We start from the raw sequence: 24,751 nt of genomic DNA on the forward strand, positions 1-24,751 counted from the left end.
AATTCCATTCCATGACGCCTCCCTAGATACTACATGAGCGAGCGAGATATTAGTCGCCAATCAATACCCTAGTTTTTCCATACACGTAGTGAGTCCCCCCAATACATAGTAAACCAGTACCATATCGTACACAACCAGCCCCTTACGATGGTATGGGTGACTGCGACTGCTGTCCAGCGTACATACGCGAATCCATCAGGGGAATGCTGTTCTTCTCTCGGGGGTCGAAGGAAGCCCCGGCATCTGCAGAGTACCGGCTATTTGCTTCGCCATCGATGTCGTTTAGCAGCTCCCTAGTAATCTCCACGTAGTCGTATGCGAATTCACCAATCTCCGCGTCGTCGATACCTAAGATTTCGTCGTTCTCGGTTGTTCGTAGTTGGAGACCCGGGATCAAGTTTAGGACGAAGCATATTATACATGTGCCGACGAACGAGTAACATCCTCCGCATATAGAATCAGCTAGTTGGTATGCCAGCTGGACCCAGTGGTGATTCACCCAGCCGCCCGGGATTTGCGTGTAGCCATCGAGATGAGCAATGTAGTCGGCGGCGAAGAAACCCGTGCAGATATTTCCTACAAAGCCGCCAACGGCATGCACGGCAAAAATATCCAAGGCGTCGTCGATCCGCAGGAAAAATTTGAGCTTGGTAGCGTAGTTGGCAAAGCCGGCCCCGAGGATTCCGTAAATGATTGCGGCCCAGGCGGGAACATAGCCTTGGAAAGGTTAGAGGTATACTGGTAAGATGCAAATTAACAACTGACCTGAACCCGGTGTGATCGCCACGAGACCTGCAACAACCCCGGAGCAGAAGCCCACCGTCGACCACTTGCCCTCCAACCTATAATCAAGCACACACCATGTAATGCCGCCGACGCAAGCCGCCAGATTTGTTACCACTGCGGCCATGACGGCGCGCAAGTTGGCCGAGAGCGCGCTGCCGGCGTTGAAACCAAACCAACCCACCCATAGAAAGACCGTCCCGATGACTATGTGAGTAACGTTGTGTGGTCGGTAATTCAATTCGTGCGTTCCGTGACCTCGCCGCTTTCCCAGCATCATCGAATCTATAAACTGAAGTGTCAGCAATAAGAACGTAGCAACTCTTGAATGGAGTATAACCGCGGGTGTGGACTAACATGCAAGCGCAGCTGTCCCGGAAGCAATATGGACCGGTGTACCACCAGCAAAATCGAGGCCTCCCATCTTGTTCGACCATCCAGCCGGGTTCCAAGTCCAGCAAGCGATAGGGTCGTATATGATTGTAGACCAGATAAACATGAAGATGACGCACGGCAGCATCCGCCCCCTTTCGGCAACAGCGCCAGTCGCGAGCGCCACGGTGATGGCCGCGAACATGCCCTGGTAGACGGCGAAGAGCAAGTCCGGCACCCTCGTAGAGCCGACGGACGGCTGGGCCAACACATTCTTAAACCCGAAGTTGGATAAATCTCCGATGTAGGCGGATGCCGTGTGCGAGAATGTCAACGAGTAGCCCCAGAAGAACCACTGAAACGTAGTGACGGCCGTGGCCATGACGGAGAGCCATATTAGTGATAAGGCCGATTTACGTCGGGCAAGACCAGAATAGAAGAAGCTTTAGGATGGTAAGCTAACGAACGCCCGTGGCGGATATAGGTTGGTTGTAGCGCGGTTTTACTTACCCAACTCCCGGAATCATGAGCAACACGAGAGCTGTGGACGTTATCATCCACGCGATATCGCCGCTCTATGCTCGCGTATTAGAGGTTAAATCCCTGAAAAAAATGAGACGCGGCGAGTTCAATCTACTAACCTCGTACCATATATTCAAGTCTTCCGTTAGAGAATCCCCGCCAGTAGGACCAGTACCATTATAGGGTAATTTGACGATATAGCCCAATGCGTCAAGATCGATGCCATTAAGTACGACCATTTTGTTACGTAGCCCAACGAGGGTCTCGGGAGTTGACTAAAACGAGATGATGGGAAAGATTATCAGTATTACACATAAGGAGTGAAAGTGAACGGGTTCAAAAGAGTGTGAACAAGTTGGATGGATGCCGTCGGGAACTTGCAGTCGAGGAAATGTCGAGGCGAGGGCTAGATCAAGTACGTCAAGTTCCAAGCCGTGATTAACGGGGCCAAGGCGAGGTTAATGCAAAATAGGCGGTATTCAAACCCCTAATCCTTCGTAGTCGGAAGAAGAAGCAATTCAAAGACAAAACGTTCAAAGACAAACATTCACTCTCGTTCGGGTCAATCGATACGCCTATCAAACATGTCAATGTCAAATTGAAGCAGAGACGCCTACGGATAACTCAAAAGAGAACAAGACTTTGAGGCTTGTGGGCCGGCGGTCGAGACCGGTGGGAAATCTTTTTTTTTATTTACCTACCTAGGTATTGATAGCAGTCCCTCTTACGGATCGGCCTTTTGTACCTTGTCGTACGTATGTACAGCATAGCATGTACATACCTACACGGGCGTCTGATGATATCCCATACCAGATGGGAGATTAGGAACAGCCACTCAGACCAGGGCATGACCTGCAGGTTGCAGGATCTGTGCCCGCCTCAGATCGGTGACATACATAACAGTGGCAGTAACTAGTCTGACTGGGTAGTAGGTATGTATAAGCTAAGCAATACATGTAGCCGGCGATTTCGATATAAGCAGGGATATACTCCGACATGACCGGCAGAGATTATCTAGGCTGTTCTTGTTCTAATCGAATGTTGGGCGTAAGAGATAGGCTAACCGGCCGTGACACTACATATATAATATTAATATGAACGGCATACAGCAGCAGCAGCAGCAGCAGCAGCAAGCTGAACTCAGCGGTGGCAACGCCCTCGAACCCATTCTCTGGTGTGAGATTCGTCACCTAGGTGTCCTATCAGAGAGAACCGTTCGAGTTGAGCCAGCCCTCTGTACCGGAGCCATCCGAAGAATCGAACGAGAAAGGGATGCGAGACTTGGCTTTGGGAATTTTCTGATATTCTGATATACGATGAAATAGTTGGACGCCCAGAAAGATGATCGATATTACACAGCAAAACAAGTAAGAAAACAGAGATAAGCAAAGAGCAGGGTCCACTCCAATCGGTCTACTATTGGGTAAGACTCACTGGTGGGGTGTAAGTGGGGAGATAGAGTTTCCAGGGGATTGGGGAAGTTAGTGTAGGTGAGCAGGGGGTTTTGGACTGGCACATTCCGTCTCGAGTATCTCGAGTCTGGTACATACGATAAGGTTTACACTATGATAAAGTGGACTGCTCCCTAGGTCCCTAAGGCCAGTTTTTTGGATTCCGGGTCCTTTTGTTACCAGCATTTTCTCAGTTCTGCATCAGGTGATTTACATCAATGTATTGAAGTAAGTCATCATTCTCAAAAAACTACATAGCTTACCTACCTCCTTTATACCTACCTATGTATAAAGCCCGCCTTATCTCGCATCGCAAGGCGAAACGTAGCATTCCTACATAACTGTATGTAACTACGTAAAGTAGCAGGAGGCCTGACGTGAAGAACGAGCCGTGTCAGCTGCCACGGCCCAACGGTCAGCCATTGTGTTTCCAGTCCCCTGGTACATTCTATTCCGAATCTCCCCACCCCCGTATCGGGAAGGTCAGATACCGATGGTCTATGCAGTAGGTATATAGGTACCGATAGAAGTGCTCGAATCTACTACATAGATACACTAACTAACTAACCTAATAACTAACCTAATAGTATCAAAAAATCAAAAAGATGCAGTCTAACAAAGGCCTCGCAGATCTTGGTACTGATAAGGCTAATGCTTCATGAACCATCTAGCTTATATTAGTTCGACTGTCTTAACATCATTCAACCTCCTGCGTAATGTTATTATCCGATGCAGCTCCTCTTCAGACGCTTCATGCCGCTGTTTAATTACCTAAACCTAGCTATCTATCCAGCTATCAAGTAGCTAAGCAGAAGATCATCTGCACAGTTGAGACTCTGGCTGCTCGATCCGACACAAGCTATTCACTCTATCGAGCGCGAAGTCTCAGTATCCCTTTGACAATAAACGCTATGAATACCGCATGTATTCCCCCCATGGTATTTCGCCAGTGTGAAACAACGCCTCACGCACACCTCGAGCACTGAACTACCTAACCTAGGTCCATATGTATTCTCAGTCTCAGTAAACCCCCCGTTACTTAGGTACCTATGTAAGTATTCATAAACGACACGGAACGAAATGAATCACATTACTTTTGATTTCATAATAGCGGTGCCTATAAAGACTAATACCATTCCTCCACAATAAACCGGCCTCGTTTTCTATAAGGGCCATCCTACCTATTCCAATTAACCATCTTATCTATCAGTGGCGAAGCATCGTACAACATAGACATACCTACGTACGCGCACCCCTTACTAAACACTCAAGCCAACTACGTATGTGCGTGTCATTTACACTAAGCACCACGGCTTCCCTACATAGATGAGCCCGCAACCATCTCGATTGTCGGGCCCGATAAAATGCTTCGCGCGACACGGCATTCGTAAATCGATGTATATCTATTATATCGACTACAGCAAATTTATCGTATCGCCTTTGCTAGATTAAAACGTAAAGAGAAGCTATATAGTAGATGAGATGTATACCCAACTTCTAGAAGACAAGTTTCGTAGAATTCATCGTGAAAGGAATCGCCCCGCTAGCACATCCTCCAATCACAAGCAAGGACATAACCGCAATAGGTAGTAGGCATATTTACTTTGGGGAGGTGGAGTGGAGGTGCGCATTAATTATTAAGAGTAGGTACCTAGCGAAATAGCTACCTAATGGCCGAACTACATCAAAGTCTTCTATCAGACTTGTTTTCAAGTGTGCTATAGGAAATCGACCAAATACAACATTGCCAACTCTTTTTGTACAAACCCTCCGAACACGTGCTAAAGTAAGGCGGCCTAGTAGCCCGTTTCTTTACGAAACTAGATTAAAATGTGTTTCCATTTTGCCCCATTCTGAAAGCATACTCTCCGACTCTGGTGCCTTGACCAAGGAGCTAACGATGTTGATGCTAAGCCCGCCTACATGGCGAGCTTTAACTACCGTGCCATTCGCAAGTGAGACTCGTACCTCGAGGTTGGACTTCAGGAACGGCTCAGCATCTTCTGCATGCAAGCTTGATACCTTACCTGATGCCACCATATGCATCAGGGCCGAAGTCATGGGGATTGTTCCCGTAACCATCCGATCAGAGGCGTGGCCGTGCGTGGTTTTATGAGCAAAGATTCCATGCGTGCCTACTAAGTTAGGTGCTACTGGCCACGATGATGGGTCAGATGGGACGTCCCCTAAGAAGAGATGGATTGAAAATGAACCACCCATGGCATGCTTGTTCACTCTTATGTTCGCAATCCACTCGCGATACTTGCCATCCCTAAACACAGCGCCCAAGGAAGGCCGGCTGGACGACTGGCTATTCCAAGATATGCCATTTGCTTTATACGATCCGCGGCGACTTGGATGCTTCGTATGTCTGCTGCTGTGCCGTAGGCTTTTGTCTGACCCAACAAATATAGACGCCGGACTGAACTTCGCATAGAGCTTGTTGATTGTTGCTACAAGTTCTGAGCGGTTCTTGTTGGCTACTTCGGCGTAGGTATAGCCGAAAACTTCATGATCCCGTACCATGTCAGCCGTCCAGAAATCTGTTTCGTTGAAGAAGAATGGTGTGAGGGCTGTCTGAGCGTTTTCTATCTGTCCGGGAGATGTCGTATGAGAAGAATAAACAGCAGGCTGAGGAACCACGTATGTGTCATTATAGAGGTGTTGCCACATAGTAAAGATCCTGTCGATATTGGCATGATGTAGCCAAAAGAGCGGATCAAATCCGGAATAGGCTATGATAGCAAGATGCCCATAAACACCTCCTCCAACTGTGTGGATTGCGTCGTGAAGAGATTCAAGGGAGTCGTACGTGCCGTTGTTAGGACCAGGGATCCAAGCTTCGTTGCTGAAGGTTGTATAGTTGGGGTAATTGGAGAATAAGTTGTATAACCGCTGCTGGAAACTTGGGAGATGGACATCTAATGCGTGTGCTACGAACGAATTATTTGAAGTTGCATTTGCACTATTAATCGGACGCGGTGCCCGTTTTGTCTCGAGCCATGTATTATACTATGTAAATTGCTATTAGCATACTATTTTCACTCTTAAGGGAAATAAACCTACGGGAAAATCCGGAAAGGTTGAACTATTAAATGGCCTGAAGACGTAGCTGAATAGAGGGTTGGAAATGCTCTGAACACCGTTTGGTCCGGTCACGTTTATGATCGGCGAAGCACCAACACTTAGAGGGAGGACACTGACTCCGTTCGGGGGGACGGCAGCCCAATCCCAGTACGGGATCCGGAAGGTATCTGCAGCTTTTTGGAACCGGTCTTGAAGTTCTGGTGGGTAAAACGACGCAATAAATTGAACAATGTTGTACAAGACTTGCTAGTACAAGCAACGTCAGCAGTTTTTCTAGAATACGACGACTTATAATCAAAGTGGGATGAATATGTCCAATATACCTCATATAGAGCAAGATAAGGTCGATGCCAGGGAGGAAACAGAATGGACACATGAGTGCAATACCCACTATGTTCATTTCCAGGCGTCGGGTCGACATCAGCCCATGTTAATGCAGGAGCTCCATGGATTCCTATGGATAGTTAGAATATAGTCCCATTCCTATCTCTTGCAAGCGTACCTGTGATCTGGTACCACGAGAATGGTGTCTCCTGGTCGGTGAACTGCATCCAGCTAAGGGCTAGGAGGTACAAGTTCCATTTGTCCTCGTCCTTTTGCAAATCTCGAATATCTTGTCTCAACTGCGTTGCTCCATTGAGCCGAGGAGGGCCGGTTACGATAGATGACTGAGACGGAGCCCTTTTTCGCAAACGAAGATCGGCGGTAAACCCATAATCGTATTGTCCCGGCTGGACGCTGGCAACAACTATAGAGAACAGTAGAGTTATAGCAAGGCAAATCTTATGAACGGGCGACATGTCGGGCCCTCATGTAATTGGAGTTTCTTGGGAGAGTACGGATGAAGCCGGGAATCACAAAGGCCACACAAAATAGAGCGGGAAAGCAGTACGACGCATGTGACTGAGGTGAAAGATATTGCTGGAAGTGCTAGGAAGAAGCAGTTAAGGAACGAGATAGGATGAGGCTGTCTCCGTAATAGATGCGAATAAACTAAAGGGCCTTGGGTTAGGATGGTCTTTCCATGCAATATGAAGACGGAACGATGCTTTGATTAATAAAATGACATTGTAACGGGAGGAAGTAGAAATTAAGGATGTATATTTTTTCTGTAAGTATCTTCATGTACTTAGGGGTCGTAATAGCTTATATTGTATTGGCGCCTGCATCTTGCCTTAGTGTGGGCTAAGTTTGGGAAATAGCGAACTGACGCGACGCGATCTTGCGATTGCTTCTTTTTGCCGACTACCGTCCTCTTACAGTCCTCTTACAAACTGCCCATGTGATTGCTCGGTTAGACCACAGCTATTTTCTCCGATCAGTTAGGTACCTCCCCATGCATCTTCCATCTTCAAAAGTACTTAAATCAAAACTTCTATGAAATACTCGTATAGCCAAGAACATCTCCCGAAAAGACGGCAGGATGCACGGCATTTGCGCAGATATGCTATATGATACACGGTGGTTAGCCGTTCTGAAACTAGTTTGGTCCTAGCATCGGTTACTTACATTGCTTGCCTCTCGCAATCTTCACCGCCGTCCTTGAAAAATCATCTGAAGACACCGCCAGAACAGAGAAAGCAAGGTACATTGTTTAAAAATTTTGTATTGAACCTCACTGTGTATCACTACTGGAATTATCCATTTTAAACCCGAAACCGAGGACCCGAAGCCTTTTAACTCCATCTAATGCAACTGACATCTTTTGAAATTCATCTATCACGGGCTCTACGCAGCCGCGATGGCGGGCGGGAGGGCGTTTGCTTTCTTTCCCGTAGAAATCACGTCCCATTTCGCATGTAACAGCGGGCCCTTTCGCGGAGCATCCTTCGGGTCGACTCGGTACTTCAACTTAACACCCATAGCTGCTAGTTCCACGTCAAGGTACTTTAGAGCGCCGGGAACTGCTACCTTAGTAGTATCTTCACCTCCGATCCACTGGTTCCCTTGTCCATCTTCCCATATCTCACCAGTTAGTTTGGTTAAGTCGACATCCTGGATCTGATCGAGGCGAGTCGCGCAGTTTCGGCACCGGACACTATTCACTGTTTTCTTCCTACCCACAAAAGGAGAGACTGTAGGCTGTATCGATAAGAAAGAGCCGCATCTCCGACAAATCCACGATGGTGTATAATCCGAGCAGTTGAGAAGACGGTCTTGGAGAAGGAAGGCCGTACCGTGTGCTAACAAAGCGTCTCGTTCCATTTCACCAACACGAATACCACCACCTCGTTTTCTACCTTTAATCGGCTGCCCCGTCGTAGCGACAACCGGCCCTGTTGTTCTTACTTGGTACTTATCGTTGACCATGTGACGTAGTCGCTGGTAATACACGACACCAATGTAGATATCTGCAGCTAATTCCTCCCCAGTAATTCCAGAATACATAGGTTCATTTCCGTGATAATTGTAACCAGCTTTCATGAGTTGATGTCCGAAAAAATCGGCGGCCGTATTATCCTCGTCGAAGCGGAAAGGAGTTGAGTCTTGTGCAAGGCCATGAAGCGCACCTGCCTTTCCTGCCAGCGACTCGACGAACATACCGATTGTCATTCGAGACGGGAAAGCGTGGGGGTTGATAATAACATCGGGTTGAATACCAGATTCCGAAAAGGGCATATCGACCGCCGGCCATTTTTGCGAAGCGACACCTTTCTGACCGTGGCGCGATGAGAACTTATCGCCGATGACGGGTGACCGAGGAATGCGGAACTTGACCGAGATTGTTTGAGCAGGCTCGTTGCCTTGCTCACTGCCGATTAGTCGCACCTCTTCGATAAAAGCTTGTTCAGAATCCTTGTATTTCTCGTACTTAGTGACACCGTCTCGATTTACCAAGTTACCACTGTAGTCTGCGGAGACCGTGTGGTAAGCAAAGATGATATCACCTTCTTGAACCATTCGTCCGACATATGGGAGGCCGTCTTCATCTAACATAGTCTGCGTCCATGCCTTGACCACGCTTCCTGGAGCGAAGCCGAACATTTTAGTCACATTTTTAGCTGATCTTGTGCGACTTTCCTCCTTGAGCGTGTACTTTTTAGTCTTGTAAATGGTGCCATGTCCAAAGCCTCGTTCGTGGGCCGACTTATTTAGAATCATAGCGTCGTCCATATCATATCCCGTGTAGGATATCACAGCGACAACTGCGTTTGTGCCGTTGGGGAAATTGTCAAAGCCGTACGCATTATGGAGAGGAGACCTGACAATAGGTGTCTGGCCGGTCTGGAGGCGGTACATCTTGTTGTCCGTCCGGTATGCGAGTGACGTCCCTGGAGTACCCATCGTTTGCTTACCCATCTGACACTGGTACATATTTCTTGGAGACTGGTTGAAGTCCGAGAAAGGTGTCATATTTGCTAGGATTGATAGAATATTCGTAGGGTCGAATTCAACATGTGTCGATTCGCCCGAGACAACCTCTTGCTCCGTGCAAGCAATAGACATATATGGCTGTTCTAAAGGTCCTACGAAGTCTTCCTTCGCTAGTGGGAGGTACTTGGTTGGCCTTACCATTCTAGCGGGTTCAGAAGACATGTATATTCCAGGGTAGGATCCTCCTTTGGACGATGGTACGTGGCCGATTTCGAGGTGCACAGGGATTCCGTGAGAGCCTTCAACTTTCCAGTAGCGGAAAGTGTCTGCTATTCTGCGCGACTCGGACGGGTGGCACCAACCAAGAATCCTACCATTTAAGATAACGACTACACTTTCATCTGTCGCGGCAGATGAAGTGTCAACGACGCCAAGCTCGGCGGCTAGCTGTGGGATCATTGAAGTGTTGACAGAACTAGTCATGATCTTGCATTTATGTGCAAGATGGTTAAGTAGACCACAGGGCGAACCATCAGGGGTATGGACGGGGCAGAGGAAGCCCCAAGACTCGGGTAATAACTTTCGTACCGTCGTAGTCTTCAGCTGGGCGAAGAAACTTCCTCGATGTACCATTCGGAAATGACTGATAAAACGAAGAAAGTTGAGTTTCTCGGCAACGACGGTAAAACCTGATACTTGCTGTAAATCTAAACCGGACGGGCTTGATAAGTTGCCAGTCGATAAGAAATATTCCAGAGCGTTGCCGACATTTTCGTTAGTCTTCTGGAATATCTTGATAGGAAAATCCTTTGAGAATTCCTCAGAGGTAAATGACCTTCCAGGGTACCTTCTCATATATTCTCGTAGAGCGCCGCGGAGTCCAACGGAAAGCAATTCGTCTAGTCGTTCTTTAATGATCATGCCGTATAGAAATCCACCCAGGAGAATCTCCTGGTTTTGGACCGCATCAGGATTGTCAACCGAGCAGTCTCCAGCAACTAAAGCATAGAGTTTCCTGATCATAAATAATAGCATACGGAACTTGTCTGAATCTTGCTGCTCCGTCACGTTGATATTTCCTAAGTGGACCAACACTATTCGTCGCAAGAATTCGGTGCCTACCTCGTAGTGCGATAAAGTCTCAGGCACTCCTAAAACAGGTCGAAATTTCTCTCCAAGATACGCTCGAGTCTGTGCCATTGTATAGATCCCATAGGTCTTGTAGGTTCGTAATAAGAGCTCAACACGATCCGTGAGGAATGTGTTCTCGATGCCTTTTGAATCCGGAGCTCCAACTAGACCTTCAAAAATCTCTCTGTCGTTCGTCTCTACGAGTGCTTTTAAAATCATCATAACCGGGACTAGATATTCGTTCTTTCGCCAAGAGAAGCGAAATGTAACATTGCCATCGTTTAGATAATGGAGAACATTCGTTTGCGAAGTTTCATCTGGTCGCACTGATCTAAGTATGATACCGTAAGGAGTGTAGGCAGGACCACGGTTAGTGAAACTCGGACGGTTGATGGCTAGAGGGAAGTTCCTTCGGTTGACCAGGAGAAGTCGTATAATCTTTTCGATACCGTTGACAACGAAATAACCCCCTAGTTCTTCTGATTCCTCTTTACGCGCGACCAATTGCGCCGGGCTATTATCTCTAAGATGGCAATATGCCGACTATAATACAGCTTAGTAAATCATGCATGACCTTCACGAATACGTAATAATGGCAGTCTAGAAGTCTTACCTTTACCATAATCGGTAGTTGACCAATCTCTCGGGTGAATTCCTTCGCATCGCCGTCGTTTATTCTGTACTCAAATGTAGCAGAAAGCTTTCCTCGGTATGATACATGCCGTTCTCGACACTCCGCAGGCAAGATCTCTCGGTTTTTAACCGCAAACTTGTTGGTAGGCGGGAGTTGCGATTTCTGGAGGTGTATTCCCTTGCACTTGATCCTTAGCCTGTTCTTCCCGGTTGGTGGAGCGCGGTCGTCTCCATCCAGAAACAACCTTGTGCCAATGTCGGCCAGTCCCTTCGCGACCAAGCCATTGTCGCCAAAGAGAGCGTCGAAGGACTCGATATGTGGGTTCACAGCTTCTTGCAACAAAGGATACGCGGATCGATCTGTCGGGGGATCCCTGAAAAGCTTCTCTCGGCGAAGAGTGTTATACTCGTGGTCCCAGCTCGTGTTGGTTGGTTCTGGCGCCATGGTGACCCTGCGTTTCGAACAAACTTCAATTCTCACTTCATGCGGATATGTAATACAGGTGGAAGTGTAGTAGAATGTTCTGACAGATTGGCGCCCAAGGTTTGCGCGTAATCAAGTCTTCTTGAGCAAGCTCAACCTCCTCGGTTTTTGAGACTGCTAAAACAAACGGAAAAGAAAAAAATCCTTATCGGCCAAAATATTTCACCTGATTTCCTATCGATAGATACTTATCAGATGAACTTGGTGCTGTGGGGCCTTACATAAAGCAAGCCTGGATACATGAGGTATCGGCATTAGGGGTACGTATCGAATGTCATCACCGCACAGTGCCCATCTATGGACGTTAGTTTAGTGTAGGCAATATTACGACTTCACATTTACAATACGGGTAGCTCTTTTTGTTTTAGCCTTACCCAAGTACCTTTTCTATCCGTCTCTTTCGGTCTTATTTGGGAACCTTAGTTTTTGCGATCAACCTACCTATCTTATAGGGAGCTCCCTGCTTGCCATTTCAATAGCTATACCTTGTTGAGTTAAGAAAGCTATAGTGCTGCTATATTCTGGAACCGACACAATAGCCCTGTACTATTATTCACCTTGAGCAATTCTCAACCACTCATCTCATCAGGAAGCACGAGGTGCGACGTACATGGTTGTCATCTTGCACCGGTTTTGCAGCCCAACCGACCTCTTAAGCTGTCTGCCGTGCATACTTGCATCCCGCAGGCTGCCTGCCTTGGTCTAAGTCTGAATTCGTCTAACTAGTGGAATTTGGTAGGGTACATAACTTTGGAGTCTTCTTGGTCCTGGATTGTATTTCATTTTATTTTATCAGCTACCTAACATACATCTCCTACCTCTGGGCTGGTGCATCTGACCTCGCTTGAAGCTGTTCATTGCCTGCATCTTGGAAGACCTGACCGCTTCTAGGACCTTAAATCTCAGCCTACCATTTTCGACTTGATTCTTTTGCTGCAAACAAGCCGGTCTCCGTTCAGTGCTCCGGCCGCTGCCACCGACGCTTCTTACTCGCACCGTGCTATCCAGAGCTGAACTTATTGCGATATCGTGCCAAGAAATCTAGTTGATTCGGGTCTATTCGATATTCTGCAACTACGTCTCGAGAGCGAGGGATAACTTCATAAATTAGTATTGGGCAGAACGAGCTTCTCGGTCCAGCAAAAGAAATACGTAAGGCATAACTAGCCCAATAAGCTTAGCTGCTGATGGTGGTGCTGCTGAGTGTGGGGGAGCGACTTGGATACCTTACCCGCCCGAGCAGGTGACGGGTCTTCCGAGGCGGCCAGAGTAGCAGTTCGGGAAACCCCTCGAGGCGTAAAGCTGCGAGCAGAGCAGAGCAAAGCAGAGTAGACCAAGCAACTCTGATTCCCGTTTTTCTACGGTGCTCCACTACAGAAGAGGTCATAATAAGCCCCTTACCTTTTTTTGTTCTATCTCCGATCCTCTGTTAGTTACGGCATTCTATTCTACCCATCAACCGTGGGCTTGCTAGACAAATCTCACTTCGACTTTCATCAAAGCTACAAGTTTAAGCAACCTGGAAACTGGAAACTGGGACCTGGGACCTGGGATCTTTAGGTGATACCTCCAAGGTTGTGCATCTACGAAACGCTCGCAACGGGCCGGTTCAATAGCGACCATCCTAATTCCCCCATATTCGCGGCTCCAATCCGCTCCCGCTTGTTATAAGCCCTCGTGCAGCGCGCCCATTACCTATTTCTATCGCTGTGCAATCACTGCGGTCTCCATCTACAGTGCACTAAGCTCATATACATTTTAACCTATTTGGACTATTGTGGTTCGAAATTGACTGGCCTTGTCGAAATAGACGAATGAAACCCCAGTCTTTCTAGCCGCTGTCGGTTCAGATGCAAGGTCGGCCTTCTATCCCTCCCACCTGGTCACGTCCCAGTCGAAGGCACGGGGCATCATAAGTTCATAACAGCTTGTGCGATCTTCCGCGGTGGGGAATTGTGACCCTCCGTCCAGGCGTCACCGTTCATCCCGCTTCTATCTTTCATCAAGTGCTGCATTGCATGTACCTTCACCACCGCCAAAAAGCTACCTTCGACAGATCGCATTCACCGAACGTAATTTTGCGCCTGGGGCCGACTCACCCGCTGTGAGCGCTACGAGCGAAGACATCGCGGCTCATCCTCATACGAGACATTTTTATTCCTATTTTCAGCAAGCAAATCGCAGCGCAAACTATTTATTTAAACTTGTTGTTTGAGACAAACCCCAGTCTCTCTTGTCCACCGCGTTTTCCCAACTGGCTTAGCCTTGCGTGGAGCTGCGAAATATCTTCGTTATTTTATTATTATTTTTTACGGTCCTGGCGATCCTAACAATTACGCCCTTTGTTACTGATCAAACACAATTATTCCTGAGCTGAACACGATGGCAGGGTTATTCCGGAAGGTATACGACTGGTTGCTCAGGACTTTCTGGTGAGTTCACGAAGCTACGCTCAGCGCGGGGTCGCAGGATCACATGGTCGTGCTGCTCACCGCCGTACCTGCGTATGCGTCTGCATCACGACGTCGCTGGCCTTTGCTGAAGTGCATTTTACTGATGTTTTTTTTCTCGCTAGGGCGACCGAGATGGATGTCACGATGATAGGTCTGCAAAATGCTGGGAAGACGTCCTTGCTTCGCGTCCTATCGGTAAGCACCCGCAGCCATCAACCACACAAATCTCTTGAGCTTTTGCTAATGATCCGTTCCTTTCCAGGGTGGTGAATTTACGATCGAGTAAGCACGAAACCCTCGTTCATAACTTTTGAAGATTTCGTTATACCGCGGGATGTCAATTTGGCTGTCGCTAGGTCGGCTAACAAGTCGTGTAGCTCTATTCCCACCGTCGGTTTCAATATGAAGCGCGTGCAACGTGGCCATGTGACACTTAAATGCTGGGACTTGGGTGGTCAACCTCGTTTTCGGCCAATGTGGGAAAGATACTGTCGTGGGGTAAATGCGATCGTATTTATCGTCGACATCGCAGACCAGGATCTGCTGCCCATGGCTAAGGAGGAACTCCATTCCCTTATGTCGCAACCTAGCCTCGAAGGAATCCCCTTGCTAGTGCTCGGAAACAAGTCCGACCTTCACATCAAACTCAGCGTGGATGAACTCATAGATGCTCTAGATCTCAAGAGTATAGGACATCGCGAGGTTTCCTGCTACGGGATTAGCGCAAAGGAGGAGACTAACCTAGACGCTGTAATTCAATGGCTCATGAAATGGGCCAACAGATGAACTCATCTTGGCCGTCCACAGCACTTGGATTTTTATCCTTTTATCCTTCCTTCCCCGGCTGCTATGAAGCATAAGCCTGCCGCCGGGGACACGTTCCCTCGCCGCTTCTGCGACTGTGCGGATGCATTTTGACGACGCTAATGATATCACGGGGTGTAAAAGACGGTTCAGCTTCCGGCCGGCGACGACCTAATATATAAACCATCTCTCGCGAGCTCAAGTTAGGAGGCGACTGTATCGTCAATGTGCCTTCATCTCAATTCTCACCTTCCAGAATTTCATTTTCCTTTCGTTTCTATGTGCCTTATCTGCTCGACCCAAACACTGCATGGTTATTGGAAACGGAGTCGACGGTTTCAGAATTCGGCATGCTAGAAGGGTCAGGATAGCCTTCACAATACGTTTTTTCCCTTGGTCGGATCATCACATCAACGTTTAAAGGGGGAGATTTGACAGTGAACATTGGTAGATGTTCGAATATGCAAGGAAGCTAAGCAAGGAACCATGGGTGTAGTTAGGTGCATTTATGACCAAATCAATCATGACTTGACGACTTCACTAAAAGCCCTTGGGAATGTTTAATAATACCATATGTGCATTGCTTCAATGTCTTTAATGTTTTGTAGGAGACGAGTGGTTGGCAAAAAAAAATTTTGAGAGCGCGAAGGAGATGCGCCTAGGGCGGCGCAGAGGGGGGGAATCCTTATTAGTCGCCCTTGTAAAAAAAAGGTGTGACACAAATGTGTCGCTCGACATGGCGTCTGTCGCTCGACAGGGACTACGGCTAAAATGCCCAACTTTAACAGAAATAGGAAAAAGAGAAGATACAATAATCGGTCACCATAGTGGATTGAGAGGATTAGTAGTAAGGAAAGAGAAGAAGGAAAGGGAGAAAGCATTGGTGACAGGAAGAGGTGCAGGAAAAGCGATACTTGAAGGCTACACACAGACCACATTTGATGCGATGATGAGTTGGCAAACCCTCCAGCGTCTCGACGATTGGGAGGGGATTGATTGGCTCGCAAGGCGACCATGAACAGCGCAACGTGGACTTCAGGTACCTCAACAGGGAGCATGTGGGTATGGATTTGGTATGGATTGTATGCATTTGACGAAATGCTGTTGCTGGTTTTACCAGTCAAGTGGTTGTTCATCTTTGGGTATCTGAGTGAGTATCTGGGTATCTGGGGTACATCTAATACTTGCATCTAATACGCAGGTAATACATCTACCGCGGGTAGAAATATCGTGAGCAAGTCATGTACACTTTTTATTTTTATTTTTATTTTTTGTGGTGCCTTTCCTTTCTTTTCTTTTCTTCTTTTTGTCCCCCTTCCGTTTTCTAACTCCTAACGGGCGAGGGCTGGACTGGCTGGTAGGCTGGCTGGTAGGTAGCGTTGTGTTGGAATGGGCGACATGCCATGGGCCCATGATATGAAATCTACGGAGATTTTTGACGTGGCCGCATATCATTAGCTCGCCGGATCTGCTGCCCTCCGTCCCCTTCAACTTTAGCAACTGATCGTCCATCTCGGGTTCTAGACTAGCTGAGCGCCTATATACGAGCATACATACATACATACATACGATCTTTGTTGCTTTTGTAACTCCGGCAAGACTACCTGGCTGGGGAAGATTCAAATACCTACTCGATGCGCTCGTGGTGGACGATTGTAATGTTGATTAGGTGCCACCAGGTATCTATCCATGCTCTGATACTGGTAGTAATATCACAACTTTTTATCGTGTGCCGAAAGTGGTATTTACCTATTAATCCGGATTCTAATTTCTGGACGAGGGATGGAAACCCATGCACGAACATGATATAATAGAGCTATTATGATAACAGAACAGGAAATACCGTAGTAGATATAATTTACCTACATGGTAACAATCTATCAAAAAAGCACAATAATCGAATATGAGTTACATAGCATCTCTCCAAGCGGAGGAAGGTAAGCGTATGTTGAAAATGCCTACCCCGCGTCTGGCATGTCAGGAACCGTCAGAGAAGCCAGACAGATCGGCTACGTCGGTTACGCTTGGAGCACATACGAGATAAATGTATGTCGTGCCCGACGCCCACGTTGTCGAGGTCATTCGAGAGAGGTGATAGATACATACTAGGTTAAGTAGTTTGATTAGTTGTGGACAGAATAAATGTTAAAAACTAATGCATCGACGAAATGATCATACGGCGTATTAATATTAGAAATAAGCGGTTATGACGGTCTGGAGATAAGGCTATAAGATTATTCCAACGTCCTACGCCTGAGTTTCCTTATTTGACGATATCTAAACAACCTAGTTAAGATGGTGCGAGGGAATTTGTATTATCGTAATCCGTAGTATCATTCAGACCAAAAAGTCGCCTGAATACTGCGTATTCCTAAGACTAGGATACTTAGCCCTGATTGCGGAGCTTCGGGATCCATTCGTCATCTTCCAAGCCACAATTTAACACCAGCAGGTGATTACCTAGCTGCCATATCGCCAACATTCTTTCTAGGTTATGTATTTGGAATATTTGGAATTAACTTCCATTTCCATGTCGCAATACCTAGATAATGTTCGCTTAAGCTTTATAGTGCTTAGCTAGTTGGAAATCATTGGATGGGAAAGGCTGAGCAAAGTCTATACGCGTATTGAAACTGTAAAAACTTGGGCTGAAGCTAAGAGTGCTTTGAGTTACTTATGTAAGATAATCGTTACACAGCCACCGCGAACGCCATAGCATGACCTTGGCTGCTTGGTCCTAGTACCCAATCCAGCGGCCAAGCAACTTATCCCACTCAAAATCGGTAATCGGCAGCTTCCAAGCCATGCCATGCATCATCCATCGTGTTGCGTGTTCATTGTCCGAAGGGTTGTTTTTTTTTCAATAAGAAGAATACTAGCGACGCCTCTTCTTCCTTCTTTCCTACTTGTTTTCACATCTTTAAATGTTTTAACATTTATTACACTTTTCACCACACCTAATATTAACATCCAAACCATCCCCGCGTAGCTTTTACATCCACATCGCGCAAGCAGAGTACCATACATTACAACCCAACGTCACTTGGCGTCACATATTCTTGGCAATCAGCCATTCCCTTTTCGGACAATTCCGAACGAACAAGCTACAAGCTACCACTACATTCAGAAGCAACCGGAGCTGAGCTTTTCGCAACTTCATAAATTCACATTTCTAGTTTCTAGTATTGCGCATCGTTCTGTCGCAACATCATCAAATATCTACACATGGCACCACTTATCGACCTAGTTAATGCCCAATTGGCAGGATTGGAGAAGCGGGATGGACCCTGCAGAGCTAATGAGTACTATCGATACGGCAGGTGTTATAGCTCCTGGTACTGGTATGGTCGATGGATCTTCGCTGCCGTAGTCATCGCTCTCCTCATTGCCCTTCTCTTCGCCTGGGTGTAAGTACTTCATTTGAGCTACAAGCTAAAAACACGGTGTCTAACAATCATCACAGATGCATCAACTCCCGTCGTCGTAAACGCCGCGGTCTCCAGCCCATGTACGGTACGGGCTGGATGGCTGGAAACAGTGGTCCGAACAACAACGCAGCATATTATAACAACCCCCAGCCAGGCTACGCCAACCCCCCTCCGGCATACGGAGCGCCGCCCGGCCAGTCCTTCCCGATGCAAAATCAATATACTGGCACCACCTTCTCGCCTAACGACGGCTACTACGGCCAGAACGAGGGCGTCCAGGCGCCCAGGAACGTCTACAATAACGGGCACAAGGATGACTACGCTCCTCCCGAGGGTCCCCCGCCCAATAGATAAACTGGTGGCGAAACCAGGTGCACGAGCAATGTCAATCGAAGAGCAAACGGATCAGATACGAATCGGACATACCCTTATTGAGGCTGGTGGTTCAAGGCGTTAGAAAAGGTTCGGTTGATTAATTATTTTCAGTGTTGGTAATGAGGCGGTTGGTAAAGGGAGACGAGTATTACGCCTAGAGCACTACAGAATTTTCATTTCGAATGAAGAGGGACATGCGTCTCATTCTCTTGCATTCGCCTATGTGGGTTACTTTACTCATACTTCGACTATAATGTCTGCTGAGATTAGGAGGTTTATGAGGTGCTTTAATCTCATGGTTACTACTATTCAAGTATGATAGTTTGATATGAGAAATACCTACTTCGTCTTATGAAAATCTCGTTTTCCGTAGGAAGTGATATGAAAGGTAGGTTACCTAAGTCTCTGAGACGAGAGGAGGTATGCTATTACGGTCTACCTACCTTCTCTAGTCTACAGTATATGGAAGTGAGAAATCTGGAAGCTATGGAAGCTACGATAAGAAAACTTCGAGAATCATGATATATATGTAGATGTAGATCACATGTAATTCTCGGTCCCACCAGAGCTTTGTTTCGCCTTTGCAGCAATTTCCACTGTGGGGGCTGCATATAAACCCCGCAAACCGTTTCTCTTGTCGCACTGGTGAATTCGAGACGACTCCACATCGAAGTGTTATATAGCTGAGGACTATTTCAGCTCTGCTATGTAATTATGTTGGTAAACAGTATAAAAATACACCTCTATGTACCTACTTCGTAGGCAGGCTCTTTACAATACGAAAATAGGTACTATATAGTATGGCTGGGGCGCAGCTGTACAATACAAGCGCCTGTATGACCTTCCTAGCCCAGTATGTTGGAACAAGAACGTAAGCTGCACCAGTTGATGTAAGCAGGAGAAGTTCTGTTGTCACCTGGCTGAAACCCTTGGGCCCTTTCTCCATTGCATCATGCCCCATCAATTGGCACTTATTTGGTTATGCCATATTTAAACGTTAAATTCAGGTTACGTATGTAGAGAGTATAACGCTTTATCGAGTCCCCCAAAAAGGCGCCAATCACAATACCGCTAGGGGCGTAATTATTGGAGAGATCGCTTTGGGCAATCTCCCCGCTCTAAGTGCTCCGCGGCCTGCAGGCACATCTTGCGGGCTTAATTAATTGCGACTTGTCCCTGAAATTGCCGTTCTGCAATTCGCGCCCCCACATTTCCAGGGACCGGCGCATTCATTACCAGATTGAGCAAGCATTTTTCCCAATTCCCATCCAGCCGTCTTTCGCAATTCTTACACCATAGGTTGGAATTTTTTTGTGTTTTTGATTTTATTTTATTCTCTCGTTTCTACCCACATGGTCGAGGCATGTTTCCCATGCCCGCTTCTTTGTTTTTCGCAAGATATACCTAGGTATATCGTTAGATCCGACGTTCCTTCGAGTACCTAACCGATTCGCTTTGATCCTTGATCCTTTCATTTCTCCCAGGTGGATTGGTTGACGGTCAGTAGGTCTTTGACGTGTCACATCCGCCAACATTCATTCATTCGAAAAATACACCAAATCGACAAGGTTGCGGGGTGAATTTTAGTTATAGGCGTGGATTCAAATCGAGTGATTCACCAGCCGAGGAGACGATATTTTGGTAGTTTGCGTTGTATTTGCGGCTGGACGAGGTGCTACTCCCACGGGTTGGGGAACATACGACTCATACCACCGTTTCGTACCATGGATCTTTAGCAAACGTTTCTACATCCGATCATTTTTACGAATAACCACAGACTTTACTCCAATATTTTCTATTCAACACCCCTACAGCATAGGTGGATATTGGGGGATTACGCGATGCCGCACGTCGGCATTTTAATGGAGCGTAGTCTCCAAGAACGCAGCCTTAGGGATGCGTTCGCGGATCTCTTCGCACGAAGCGCTGTCGCTGCGCTGGGCAAACGGGAATCTCTTGAGTCGCTTACAGGCGGAAATTCCGACCCCAGGGTTGCCTTCTCTAGTTGGGGTAACTGTATGCAGGCTGATATCTGCAAGTACGACTGAACCCTACTCGAGATATCTCTGGCTTTAAGAGACTAACATCTGCTAGGTGGCCGGCAATTGCCGTAATCATTATCGGTGGTCTCATCATTTTCTCTATCGTTTGGTGTATCGCGCGATGTCTCTGCTGTGGACTTTCGTGCTGTTGCGAGTGTTGCTACTGTCTAAAGTGCTGCGGTAATTGTTGCGGGTGTTGTGACCCCCCTAAAGGAAAGCGGGCTAAGTATCTCGACGAACCATTCGTCCCACCGCACCATGAAGAGAACCAGGCCTATCGCTCTCAGGCGCCGATGACACCAGGATTACCCAGAGCAGCTTCACCTTCCGTGCCTCAGTATGCTGTATTCGACGACGGCAACAAGAAAGATGCAGACGCATTACCTGCCATGCCAAGCTGGGAGGGCGCGAAATCACAGAAGGTTCTGATTGAGGAAGAACCTGTTGAGATGGAACCATTGAAGAAGTCAGAGAATGTCCGGAACAATTCTTTCCCTATGAGCAACCTTCCACCGCATACGACTACACCAAGCCCGGTTTCTCCCGAGAATAGAAACCCCTACGGACCACCACCAGCACAGGGCGGTCCTAATGGTTATATGGCAGCAGCACGAGCTGGTCCAGATCCGTATTCTGCAAATGGACAAGGCTACGACAGCTATAACGGTTACAATGGATATGGACAGGCTCCCGACGAAAATGTGAACCAGGGATATGGCATGGCAGCTGGACCAGTGAGAACCCAAACACCTCACCATGACTATAATAACGGTTATGGAAGAGGCGGGGCTGAGCAAGGTTATCCCCAATCGCGAACTCCGAGACCCTACAACGACGAGTACGGCCGCAGTGCCAGTCCTGCGTCATACGGTGCCCCGCCTAGCTACCGCACTGCGCCGAGCAATAATGGATACGGTAATCCCTCGCGAATGGCGTCGCCGGGCCCACAAGCAGGTTATGGCTACGGTAATGGCAATGGCAACGGAGCTCCATCTCGTATGCGTACGCCCGGCCCCCAACCAGGCTACGATTATCCTCAGAGGTCACAGACACAAACACCCAACAGTTACAACCGCCAATATCCCCCGGCGCCCCTGCGACAATATTCAAACGACTCTACCCGGCCGCTAGTACAGCCAGCGCCCCAGCGACAGTATTCAAACGACTCTGCCCGACCGCTAGTACAGCCGGCGCAAGACCAGCAATACTTAGATGAACAGGGACAGCGATCACCTATCCAGAACAACAGCGGCTTCGACTTCAGCTCTGGCTATAGCCGCTCAGAAGCCCCTCCTGCGCAAACGCAGACGCAGACCGCAAACGGGGGAACTGCCTACCCCGGTTACCGCCCATACAAGCCCCAAGGGCAGCCCCAGCAGGATAACTGGAACGGAATGTAATTGCGATCAGCGTAACGGAGTTGGTTCTACTAATTAAAGTGTACCAAAATAAAACCAACCATAGGAGGTCCGACTAATACACGAACCGGACGGGCATTATGCGGCGATCTGATGGGGTTTTGTATTCAGTGACAAAGAAGGCGTTTCGGGAAAAGGGGAGGGGCGATCATTTGCATAGCAATGATGGAATTCAGATATAGAGGTTTGCCGATGCTTTTGCGATTTGCCATTTGCCATTTGCGGTTGAACGCCAAAAAATTCCCCGGCCGAGTTGTGTGCTTATACATAGGGACAGACAGATGTACTACTAGGATACCTACCTACCTGCAAATACAAGCCTATATACCATAGGCTGGTATATAAGGAAATAGGTTCATTTCACATATGCGCGCGGGTGTTTTCAATAATTCAAATAAATCACGAAGTGTTTACGAAGTGCAAGACCATTATCGTGTTTATTGAAAAAATGCTAAAAAGGGGGAAGGGATTCCAGAACTTTCGTTTGCAGGTAAGTTGCTTGTGGGTTTTGATTAGCGAAATCATACGAAGCTACCAGTTACATGCAGCGCGATAAAACAACATCAGGCCATTTGCTAAACTCTTTGTTCCAATGAGAATGTCATGCTCGTATAAAGACCTCATAGTCCATTATACATACATACATACATAGCAGACGGGTATCTCGTCGCAATCGTATCTGGCAAGAATCTGGGCCAAAAAAAAAAAACCAGCCTTCAGATCTAGCCAAGTCAGGTAATCTAAGCCAACACCTTTGCCAACGTCGACGCCGATGAAAATGCAACTGAAAACCACTCAGATATTGATGACCCTCGGGGCCAACCAGTACAGTCCAAACACGAACATATTCCCCTTCCTTCCTCCGCTCTCCTTTTCTCGGGACCAAATTAAACATTACGCAACAGCAACAGCAACACACCAAGACTTTAATCCGCGAGCCCGCCCGACATAGTGCGTGATACTTTGCAGTTCTTCTCCTTGATGTCGACTTCAGTTATATTTCCGTCCTCATCAATTATCTGGTGGGTCGAGGTGATATCACAGTATCCCACAGGGTTGCCAGCTTCACTTCTTGCTGCAGTGGGGGACGGCACTTGCCACTGGTCGCCGAGTAGAACGAGCGTACCATCCCTTGCCACTGTAAAAGGCTCTTCTTCGTCGTCCCCTTCCACCGCGTCATCCTGTCTATCCTCTGTCTCGCAAGGATAACCAGCACCGATATTCTCCTCGTCGGGTTCTGGCGAGGGTGTGCGATTGATAGTACTGCTGAATTCGCTACTACTCTGATGATATCCAGCAGTTGTCTGTGTCGACCAGACACTATCACATATGCTATTAGCCCAATTTGTGGGATCGTCAACGGACTGGGGGCCACCGGATCTTTCCCATGAATAACTACGCTCCCTTCTACGCTCCAGTGACCTTCTGCGTGCCAGATTTTCCTCGCTAAGCAGGAGTCTAGGATTTTCGCTGCGGTCGGTAGACCATTGCTGCCTGGGTCCTGTGCTACGAGGTACCTCATACCCATTTTGGTAGTGACTCGTGTTGGAGGTGAAGTATGGATGCTGCGTATAGAGAGACCCGTGTGCCGTGGGGGAGTGGTATGTATGACTGACACGTGGTGGTATACCGGGGTGCTGGTAAAGCTGGTGTTGTGGTCCCCAAGTGTAAGCCTCGGGGCCGGCGTGATAATAACCATTATCTATGTACCAGGGATTACGGCTATATGACGCAGGATATGGCATATGATCACTAAGTATCATCCGATGATGAGGAATTTGTCTATGGCAGGCATGGCAGTATCCGCCGACGAGATCAAATTCCGGTGGAGGTTGGTACGGGTATTGGTATCGTATATCCAATGGTCCTCCACATGGACAAAAATAGCGCGGATAGGCCGTATAGCCTGGAAAGTCTGCATGGTAGGACGTCATTTTGCTGGTGTCTTATTTTCTTGCCCGTCGTTGATGGTCTTTTCTTAGCGACAGGGAAGAGTAGAAATGTATTTTGCCGCAATAGGTAGTCGAGGGTGGTTCCAGGCCAAGGAAATTATGCCTGAGATGTCTCACATGAATAAACGTGGTGATCTTGAGTATGTACGTCGGAAGGTTGTGAACAAATAGCGGGAGACCTTCTTGACAGCTTCTCTAGTAGGTTCTAGAAAGAAGTAGGTATCATTAATGAATGAGCACCTGGTCCGTCAGGTGGTGATGACGAGTTGGGTTTAACGAGAAGCAGGATGGTGTTGACGAAAGTGGTATTAAGAGAGTATGAAATGTAGAGGTGTAGAGGTGTAGAGGTAAAGGCAACCGTCAGGTCCCAAAGTGATAGCAACGGCAAGAGCGACTAGAACCAGTGGGGATTTGGTAAGAACGATGCATAAGCGTGACTGCCTTTTGAGTTTCTGAATCAGATCAAAATAAGAAACTACATCCTCAAATAAAATAATATTG

General features: G+C 47.5%; 8 protein-coding genes across 8 annotated transcripts; 3 read left to right on the plus strand and 5 right to left on the minus strand.

The window, feature by feature from the left end:
- Positions 1–71: 71 nt before the first annotated feature.
- F5Y00DRAFT_10024 (ammonium transporter) lies at positions 72–2,015 on the minus strand. The gene is made up of 5 exons (XM_048003767.1): positions 1,797–2,015; positions 1,666–1,730; positions 1,141–1,598; positions 766–1,068; positions 72–717 (listed from the first exon to the last, which is right to left on the minus strand). The coding sequence occupies exons 1-5, from the start codon at positions 1,914–1,916 to the stop codon at positions 143–145; spliced, it is 1,521 nt and encodes a 506-aa protein (XP_047867395.1). The 5' UTR covers positions 1,917–2,015; the 3' UTR covers positions 72–142.
- Positions 2,016–4,652: 2,637 nt separating this feature from the next.
- Positions 4,653–7,314, minus strand: F5Y00DRAFT_267671 (Di-copper centre-containing protein). Its single transcript, XM_048012109.1, has 4 exons — positions 6,718–7,314; positions 6,539–6,669; positions 6,195–6,461; positions 4,653–6,140 (listed from the first exon to the last, which is right to left on the minus strand). The coding sequence occupies exons 1-4, from the start codon at positions 7,013–7,015 to the stop codon at positions 4,941–4,943; spliced, it is 1,896 nt and encodes a 631-aa protein (XP_047867396.1). The 5' UTR covers positions 7,016–7,314; the 3' UTR covers positions 4,653–4,940.
- A 34-nt stretch (positions 7,315–7,348) lies between these two features.
- On the minus strand, positions 7,349–11,893 carry F5Y00DRAFT_229794 (DNA-directed RNA polymerase I subunit RPA2). Its single transcript, XM_048006816.1, has 3 exons — positions 11,275–11,893; positions 7,725–11,204; positions 7,349–7,662 (listed from the first exon to the last, which is right to left on the minus strand). Exons 1-2 carry the CDS (start codon positions 11,737–11,739, stop codon positions 7,944–7,946), a joined length of 3,726 nt encoding a protein of 1,241 aa, XP_047867397.1. The 5' UTR covers positions 11,740–11,893; the 3' UTR covers positions 7,349–7,662; positions 7,725–7,943.
- Positions 11,894–13,663: 1,770 nt separating this feature from the next.
- Positions 13,664–15,306, plus strand: F5Y00DRAFT_10094 (ADP-ribosylation factor 1). The gene is made up of 4 exons (XM_048003777.1): positions 13,664–14,210; positions 14,354–14,426; positions 14,494–14,513; positions 14,609–15,306. The coding sequence occupies exons 1-4, from the start codon at positions 14,161–14,163 to the stop codon at positions 15,015–15,017; spliced, it is 552 nt and encodes a 183-aa protein (XP_047867398.1). The 5' UTR covers positions 13,664–14,160; the 3' UTR covers positions 15,018–15,306.
- Positions 15,150–16,588, minus strand: F5Y00DRAFT_10122 (uncharacterized protein). The gene is made up of 3 exons (XM_048003782.1): positions 15,606–16,588; positions 15,285–15,507; positions 15,150–15,222 (listed from the first exon to the last, which is right to left on the minus strand). The coding sequence occupies exons 1-2, from the start codon at positions 16,223–16,225 to the stop codon at positions 15,453–15,455; spliced, it is 675 nt and encodes a 224-aa protein (XP_047867399.1). The 5' UTR covers positions 16,226–16,588; the 3' UTR covers positions 15,150–15,222; positions 15,285–15,452.
- Positions 16,589–17,817: 1,229 nt separating this feature from the next.
- On the plus strand, positions 17,818–19,196 carry F5Y00DRAFT_229799 (chitin synthesis regulation, resistance to congo red-domain-containing protein). The gene is made up of 2 exons (XM_048006817.1): positions 17,818–18,442; positions 18,499–19,196. Exons 1-2 carry the CDS (start codon positions 18,261–18,263, stop codon positions 18,815–18,817), a joined length of 501 nt encoding a protein of 166 aa, XP_047867400.1. The 5' UTR covers positions 17,818–18,260; the 3' UTR covers positions 18,818–19,196.
- An 842-nt stretch (positions 19,197–20,038) lies between these two features.
- F5Y00DRAFT_229800 (uncharacterized protein) lies at positions 20,039–22,760 on the plus strand. The gene is made up of 2 exons (XM_048006818.1): positions 20,039–20,876; positions 20,933–22,760. The coding sequence occupies exons 1-2, from the start codon at positions 20,680–20,682 to the stop codon at positions 22,278–22,280; spliced, it is 1,545 nt and encodes a 514-aa protein (XP_047867401.1). The 5' UTR covers positions 20,039–20,679; the 3' UTR covers positions 22,281–22,760.
- Positions 22,761–22,862: 102 nt separating this feature from the next.
- F5Y00DRAFT_229803 (uncharacterized protein) lies at positions 22,863–24,421 on the minus strand. The gene is made up of 2 exons (XM_048006819.1): positions 23,098–24,421; positions 22,863–23,033 (listed from the first exon to the last, which is right to left on the minus strand). Exon 1 carries the CDS (start codon positions 24,230–24,232, stop codon positions 23,225–23,227), a length of 1,008 nt encoding a protein of 335 aa, XP_047867402.1. The 5' UTR covers positions 24,233–24,421; the 3' UTR covers positions 22,863–23,033; positions 23,098–23,224.
- Between the last annotated feature and the right edge of the window lie 330 nt (positions 24,422–24,751).

Source organism: Daldinia vernicosa, assembly GCF_022497035.1.
Source record: "Daldinia vernicosa strain CBS 139.73 unplaced genomic scaffold F5Y00scaffold_10, whole genome shotgun sequence".
NCBI lineage: Eukaryota > Fungi > Ascomycota > Sordariomycetes > Xylariales > Hypoxylaceae > Daldinia > Daldinia vernicosa.